Below are 8,788 nucleotides of genomic sequence, written 5' to 3'. Positions count from 1 at the left end.
ATAGATCACAAAACATAATTAAATTATATTGTAAACATATTAAAACAATATGGTCTAAGGCGATTTTTCGTTTAATAAAGTATTTTTTTAAAAGCTATTCATTATAGTAAAAACATGATTATGCTCATCTAAGACGTCTCTCACGATTCATCCTCACGATTCATCCTCAAGTTATGTAAAGAAAGATAAATCATGATGTTAATTTATAGCCGATTGTCGAATGACTAAAGGATGAAAAGAATTTTTTCCAAAAATCTGCACCGTTAAAAATTAATTTCTATCCTATTATAATAAATCTATTACTTTCTAACCACTTAGTACCCATAGGAACTCACAACAATATTCTTAATTGTTCATTACGTGTCATTTTATGGTCAAAGAAACACATGAAGATGAATTTTTATGAATATTTTTTTTATCGTGTGTGTAAGCATGGCGAGGGACGGATTTAGTAGTTAGAGAGCAAGACTGATCTTTAAGTGTGAAAAAGTTAATTAAGTATTAAAATAAAATAATTAATTATTTTTATGTCAAATTATAAAATATACGTTTTTTTAATTGGATTAGAGTCAAGACAACCCTATCTGATAGGTTGAAAGGAGTTAAATATTTTTTTTTTTCTCAATATACAGTACACACCTAATGAAATTTATTTATTTTAATATATATGATTTATTTGACTTATTAAAATTTTCTTATTTATTTTATTATATTCTACTAGACAAGTGGATTTTTTTACCTATATTTTATATTTATTACAAAATTGATTTTGATAAATTTAATTGTGATTGATCTTAAAGATTAATTTATTTATATATTAGGATTTATAAAAAGAAATTTTTCCGTTAATATAATAAAAATATATAATTATAATAAAAAGAGGAAAAAAAATCCTTTTTAATAACAAAAGTGTTTTGAATTAAAAATAATAATAATTAATTACATAAGATATCCAATAAAAAATAAAAAAAATAACAATCAAATAGCTCAATTAAATTTAAATAATATATTTTTGATTGAATCTGAGATAGGAATAATTAATGTAAGATCTTTCTCATAATTTGATCGGGGTATATATGAATGTAAAATTTTTTTAGGTTAGGCTATAGTCTAGGACGAGCCTAACATAAATCCGTGTCAGGTGAGACCTCTATTTCTTGTATCGGACTCAAACTTGACAGTCCCTCCAATTAAGCATGGACCAAATGGGTCATCTTATACGGTAAAAAATTATTCATTTACTTGTAGTGTTTTTAGTAATTCGTTAATATCGAGAAGATAAATTATGAGTCACTTCTAATAATTATTAGTACAGATAATTAAAAAAAAACATATTCAAATATATTGAATTTTAATCTTAAATGTTTATATAATAATATTTCTATTATATCATTCTGAAAGACAGTCACCTTAAATTTTATTTAAAAAATTATTAAAATACCGTTTGGTCCATAATTTCATATCTAAAATATTCCTATTTATTCCACCTAGTTTTGGTCAAAATTACCCAAAGTATCAAAACTACACTAAGATGATGCAACTTTTTATTATAATTATTTTAATTTTTTTGTTTCTTTCTTTTTTTTATATTATTTTTTCCCTTTTTCTGTTCTAACTAACATATTTAAAAATTTAAAAAAAAATAGAAAATCAAATTTACATCACCGTATGCAAACTTTAGCAAAGTGACATCCTGGGGCTACAGCCGACGGTAAGGGTGTTCTTGCTTCTCAGGCATTTAAAGTTTGATTCTTATAATAATAATAATAATTATTATTATTATTATTAATATATTCGTAGAATTTTTTTTTTCAAATAAAATATGTAACTAAGTGATATTAGACTTATGGATCACTTATTATAAATATTTTCGGATTTATCTTAATGACTGATGAAAAATTTTAATAGTATTAGATTGGTCATTCAGACTCGATGTTACCCAACCTGATTAATCATTTTTACCCTCGGGACTATGGTACAACAGTAAAGACGCTCAGTTATCTCCTAAGTACCTACAACTTAATTTTCAATTATAGTGTATTTGTAAGTATTTTTTTCTCCAAAAGAGACTTGGAACTAAGGAATACTTGGCTTCTAAGTCGTCCGTCATAATTGCTTCCTGATTTACCCTTGTGATCAGTGGAAAACTTTCAGGGAGTTGAGTCGATCATCCCAAGTTTAACATAATCCAACCTGATTAATTATTTTTAGCCTTAGGATTATGGTGCAATAATACTGTAGCTCAATTGTCTCCTAGATATTCACAATTCTCAACTATGATAGATTTTTTCTCCAAATAAAATTTACAACTAAAGAATATTGGACTTTCTAAATTACCCATCATAATTATTTCTTAACATAGTGGAAAACTTTTATGCTATGGAATAGGTCATCTAATTGCTTATTTTTTTTAAAGTAAAGTTGCACCACAATAGTATTGATTTCATCAAATAAGATACACTAACTTTGATTTTTATTAAAAAATAAAAAATAGAAAATCAATATATATAATGGGGGCAGAGAATAAAAGGCAATTTTTTTTTTTTTTTTGGATATCTTTATAGGTTTTCGATTTCTTTATATTTATATATATATATATATATATATATATATATATATATAAATAATAGTGATATCCTGCGTGACGTATACAGTATTTTATTTTTTTTAAAATTTTTAATTTTTTTAATATTTAAAATTAAAAAAATCAATTAAAAAAATTAACATTTCTTTATATAAATTTCTAATACATTAATATATCCCTTCAACATATTACAATACCCAATAAATACTTAAATTAATTTTATTTTATTTTTTTTTTAAAACCAAATACTATACCCTAATTGGGAAGCCTGAACCCCAGAGGTAAAATCTTTAAAAAAAAAATAACTTTGATACTATAACCCAAAGCCTGAATCCTAGAGGTAAAAACTAAAAAAAAAATAGATTTGATACTATAACCCAAAGCATGAACCATAGAGGTAAAATCTTAAAGAAAAAATAACTTTGATACTATAACCCAAAGCCTGAATCATAGAGGTAAAAACTAAAAAAAAAATAGATGTGATACTATAACCCAAAGCATGAACCATAGAGGTAAAATCTAAAAAAAATAGCTTTAATACTATAACTCAAAACTTGAACCCTAAATAGCTTTGATACTATAACCCAAAGTCTAAACCCTAGAGGTAAAATCTAAAAAAAATAGCTTTGATAGTATAACCCAAAGCTTGAACCCTAAAAATAAATTTTTTTAAAAAATAATTTAATATATCATAATAGTATATATATATATATATATATATATATATATATATATACAAATTTGTTATCCTGCGCGACGCCATAGTGCGCGTCGCGCAGGATAACAATTGTTTTTATTGTTTTTAATTTTTTTTTAATTTATGAATTAAAAGAATAATTGAAAAAAATATAAAATAAAATATTTTTTTAAGAGTTTATTTTTAGGGTTCAGACTTTGGTTGTAGTATTAAAGTTATTTTTTTTTAGATTTTACCTCTGGGGTTTAGGCTTCCCATATAGTGTTTGGTTTTAAAAAAAAATTCAAATAAAATTAATTTAAGCATTTATTGAGTATTGTAATATGTTAAGGGGATATATTAAGATATTAAAAATTTATATAAGGAAATGTTTAATTTTTTAATTGATTTTTTAAATTTAAAATATTAAAAAAACAAAAAATAAAAAAAAAGCTGATCACAGACCGATCAGTACATATCCTGATCGGTCTGGGACATGCGTCGCGCATCTTAAGTCCCGCAGGATATCATTTCTCTCTCTCTCTCTCTATATATATATATATATATATATACTTGGTGCCTATTCCATCAATATAGGAGATAAATATAGATTAAGGGTGTAAACGAATTGAATCGAGTCGAATATGTAGAAAAATTTAAGGTTCGAATTCGGCTCGAAATAGGTATATTCGAGTTCGAGCTCGATTCGAAGCTCGAAAAATTCAAAATGTTTAGTTCGAGTTCGGCTCGAAATATTCAAACATGTTCGCGAACTATTCGAATTATTGCTCAAAAAATAAGTTCAAAAGACTCGAAATTTATTTATTTAATATATATTTAACTTATATTAATAAATATTAAGGTTCGCGAGCGGCTCGCGAGCAGCTCAAACAGTATCATTTGGGCTCGAGTTCGGCTCGAAAAAAAATTCGAACATGTTCGAGTTCGGCTTAAATTTGATAAATTCGAATACGAATCGAATATTTTTCGAGCCGGCTCGAAAAGTTCGTGAGTCGGTTCGATTCGTTTGCAGCCCTATTATAAATACACAATTAAGAATTAATCCGTTTCTGGGTTTTATTTTCTTCTTCTTTTTTATCTATTTTTCCTTCTTTTTTTATCTTCTAATTAATGTTTTAAAAAATTATAATTAGAGCAATTTTAATAAAACTAGTGTAACTTTATTTATTTTTTAATATACTAAAAAAAGGAAAATAGAAAAAAACTTTTAAAAAAAACAACAATAAAAAGAAAATTAATCATGTTAGAGCACGACTCTCCCCTCCCCTCTCTTCGTCTCTCTTGCGACTCCGCCCGATCTCCGTCCTGATCCCAATCGCGAGCAGCGTGATCAAGCCGCCGGCGAGGGCAGCGGCGGCAGCACACCCTTTCTCTGGAAATCTTAGATCCCCGTTTTTCTCTCTATTCCTTCCTTTTCCGGTTGCTCCGTCCCTTCACGACGCCGTGCTTGGATCGGACAGCGGACCCTCCGATCGAACCTCCAACGCGCTGCGGTGCTCGCCTACTCTCCGTCCGGACTCAGGTCTTTCATTTCTCTCTCTCCCTATCTCTCTCTCTCGGTCTAAAGTCATTGCTCCATGAAATGTATCTGTCGGCTTCTTCACTGGTCAAAACAATTGATTAGAAGTATTCAATGTTGTTTTAGAAGCAATCCCTTAAAAATTCAGTTGGTATACTTTTAAGTCTTTTTCCCCCCAATATTTTACTTTATCCTTCTGTGTTTCTAGATCGCTACAAAACCCATGGTTTCTGGTACAATCAAGAGCCAGATGGAAGCTAAGGATAGCAGTTGGTATAAGAATGTTCATGAAATATATGCTGATGCAAGATTGGTTTTCACTAACGCAATGAAACACAATGATGGTCAAAGTGATATTCATGTTATGGCAAAATCATCGCTGGAAAATTTTGAAGAGAAGTGGCTGCAATTGCTACCTAAAGTTGTTGAAGAGGTTGAGTTGAGCTACTCTTATTTCTTCTCCCATCTTCTTTTTATCTTCCAGTAACATTTTGCTTTCCATTTTCTTCATGGATCTATTAGTTTCTGTTAATGCCATCAAATCTGTCATTGTAAATACCTTTTTGTTTTATCTTATGATTTTTCCTGAATTTTTTACTTCCCAGGAAGCAAGACAAAAAGATGAGGGAGCTCAAACTCTTTCAAATATTCGTAATCCTCGAAAGGCTGCACATGCAAAAATAGCTAGAGAGACATATAATGAGGTAATCTTTGTATACTCAAAATGTGTTCTTGTTACTTTCCATTTCTGGTAGTGGTTGTAGTTCTTTACTCTAGTGAGAGGCTGGAGTCATATGACTATGTAAATGTTATCTTGGTCTTCACCAGGTTATAGAAACTAATCATGTTAGAGCACAATTGTGTTTTTTTTCATAACTTTTAATCCAATTTTCAGCTTGATGAACTCAATTCACAATTGGAAGATCTAAGGGCGAGGATAATAGAGAAATGCAGGTAAACAATTTTGCCTCATCATCATCCTTATAGAATGTACGATATACACAAACATGCAGCTTTTTCTGTTGAGCAACTATTGACATTTAGAAGTTGATCATTCAACAGATGTAGGGCAAGAATTAGAAAAAGTAGCCTGCCCTTGTGTGGTTCTTGGCTACAAACTAGTGATTAAGTAGCAAGATATCCCATTGAGAAAGATTATCAGCCAGACAATAGATCTTAAAATATTATTTGTAACATAATTTAGCTACCAGGTAGAAAGTTAGGGCAGATGGAACTCCAGGGAAAATTCATTATTTTAGTTTTAGTATTAATCAAGGTTCAAAGTATTGGTCTTAGCTAGGACATTTAACTCCAGCAGAGATGATATTGTGTTGATGCCTTGTTGGCACACCGATTGACGGTTCTGGTGGCTCGGATTAGTATGAAGGCATCAAGAAGAAGAATCCTATCTGGCATCTTGTGTTTGGATGAGTTCTCTCCCTAACCCTATCCATCTCCTCATGCCATCTGGAGTGTGTCACAATTAAAGTGTCGAATAGTTGAGCATACATGTCATATACATGTTCAGCATGATAATTGGCTGGCAAAATGATATCCTTCCTTTGCACTAACTGAAAGGATCTTTATAACATGATATATTTGCTTTATGCCATCAATATCAACCATTCATCCTATTTAAAATAATTGTTTTTTTCCTTAGTCTCTTTACTTCCATACAACTAATTTTAATTGTTATTTGAACTCCATAGTAAACCAAGTTAAAACAAAGTTATTATGTAAATTACATCCCACTTAAATAGAGATTATTTCAAACTTGAAAGTTTGTAATCTAATATATAATTGAATTATGTATATATGAGCATTCTAATTCTTCTTTCTTGTTGCTCTTCCCTTTGCTTTTGTATAAAAATTCTTCCCACTTATTTAATGAACATTAAAATACTAGTTTCACTTCAGAAAATTTAATCTGTTATTTTGTTAGCAACATGAGGTTATTTTAGGACACTGGTTATTGTTACTTCCATTTAGTCTGCCCGTATTGTTTGTCCAGCAGTGTGAAAGTGAACCGCGAATATGATGGTGTGACGAATGCTTAAATTTCTTTGTTTCAGAAAAATGACTACAGAGGAGAAAAGGAAACTTGGGGTTGGCCTGAGCACTTTATCCCCTGAAGATCTTAACATGGCTTTAGAAATTATAACTGAAGACAATCCTAGTTTCCAAGCCACTGGCGAAGTAGTGGACCTCGATTTGGATGCGCAGGTATTTCTCTTTTTTATTTCTTTCATATTTTGTTGCTATACCAGAAAAACTGGCCTTTTGGATTGAATTTGTAACTTTTGCTAGTGGATCATCATGTTCTTGTAAAATAGTGCATATGCCTCTTCCACAGATGTGCAAAAAGTGGTTAACTTTGCTCTTTGCGTTTTAGATACTGATCTCAAGTTTGCATTGATAACATGTTCTTATTATGTCATTCAGATAGCAACCTTCTTTGAGGCTTTATTCTCGCTGATCAGTGAATTCAATTTGCTTCTCTTTGTATTGCTGCAGAGTGAAACCACATTGTGGAAGCTCAAATTCTTCATGAAGAGGGTATTAGAGAATCAAGCAAAGAACTCTGTGGTAAAGGCTAACGACAACTTGAAGAGAAAGAGAGAGATTATTTGCAAAGCTTTGGTGAAGAGTGCAGCAAAGAAGAGAAACAAATAGCTTTCGGTGTTATGATGTTGCTCGATGTCATACATGTAAATGCAACTAACTTTTGTTGCTGAAGAAATTTAGTAGGAACTTCTGAAACAAGTTGCCTTTTTTGTTGCCCAAGATGTTTGAAAGAAGTTTTTGCCTTTAAACAACTTTTGCTAGTGGTACTTCTGGCATACCAAAAAAATTTCGAATCAAGTTTAGCAATGCGGTCATGTATGTTGGTTGTGTAATAATTTGTATTGTCTGCTCTGATGGCAGTGCAAATTGTGGTGTTGTGGTATATTCGCTCTATGGTATTGTTGAATGTGTACATATAAGGGAAAGAAGAGGAAAAGAAAATAGCAAGTATATAAAATTTAATTTCCTTGTATAATTTTATAATGCTTTTTATTTCCTTTCTTGTCTTTTTCATCCAAATAAACTCAGTCCACCTTCTAATATCCTAATGTTGATTGATTGAGAGACAATCTTTTAACAGAGGAAGGTGCTGCCAAACCTTTTCGCCCTGTTTATTTGGAAGCATCCATGAGAGTTGAGTCATTCTCTCTTGTTTACATATCAAAAAAAATAAACGACGGATGGATTTTAAATCCATCTGCAGATTTTTTTTTCCCCTCTGTTTTTCGTCATCTCGAAATTGGACGGAATAAACTTTTTGTTCTTGCTCCTGACTAGCTATGAAGAATTATCCTGAATAAAAATTGGAGAAAGATCTCTTGGTCTCTTGTTTTTTAGACTAGGGGATGGATCATTCATAATTGCGATCGGATCGTGGTCGTAATCCGATCACAATTAGTTGTGATTTCTTCCTGGGTTCATCGTCCCCTCCAGGTTATAGTTTGGTTCGGAGCGGGCGACCGGAGGCCGTCCCCTAGCAACCTGGCCACTTGTCCACCACTGATGGCCTCCGGGCAGTCTCTGGCCACCCGCTCCGAACTAAACTATAACCTGGAAAGGACGGTGAACCTAAGAAGGGATCACAACTAATAGCGACTAGATTGCAGTCACAATCCAGCCACAATTATGAGTGGTCCATCTCTTGGTCCACAAAAAAAGGGACTAGGAGATTTGCTCTCATAAAAACCAGCAGCCAGCACGAGTTCGCCACATGCACACGGTGGTCGTCGCGAGAGGCGAGGGGCCATGATCGGGCTCTCCACTGCTGTCGTGAGAGGCGAGGTTGCAATTGGCCTCTCTGCGACCATCACAAGAGTTGAAGCTGCAATTGGCCTCTCTGCAACTGCTGCGAGAGGCAAGGCAATGACCGACCTCTTCGCCACCATTGAGGCCTCTACGTGAACTCGCGGCAATGAGCAGCAAG

At 31.8% G+C, this 8,788-nt stretch overlaps 1 protein-coding gene across 1 annotated transcript; it reads left to right on the top strand.

Moving 5' to 3' along the window:
* Positions 1-4,527: 4,527 nt before the first annotated feature.
* On the top strand, positions 4,528-7,683 carry LOC122032729 (transcription factor GTE1-like). Its single transcript, XM_042592044.1, has 6 exons — positions 4,528-4,803; positions 5,009-5,233; positions 5,406-5,504; positions 5,696-5,754; positions 6,873-7,023; positions 7,315-7,683. The coding sequence occupies exons 2-6, from the start codon at positions 5,024-5,026 to the stop codon at positions 7,471-7,473; spliced, it is 678 nt and encodes a 225-aa protein (XP_042447978.1). The 5' UTR covers positions 4,528-4,803; positions 5,009-5,023; the 3' UTR covers positions 7,474-7,683.
* Positions 7,684-8,788: the final 1,105 nt, after the last annotated feature.

This window comes from Zingiber officinale, chromosome 11A (assembly GCF_018446385.1).
Source record: "Zingiber officinale cultivar Zhangliang chromosome 11A, Zo_v1.1, whole genome shotgun sequence".
Lineage (NCBI taxonomy): Eukaryota > Viridiplantae > Streptophyta > Magnoliopsida > Zingiberales > Zingiberaceae > Zingiber > Zingiber officinale.
This window is presented reverse-complemented; position numbering and strand designations above follow the sequence as displayed.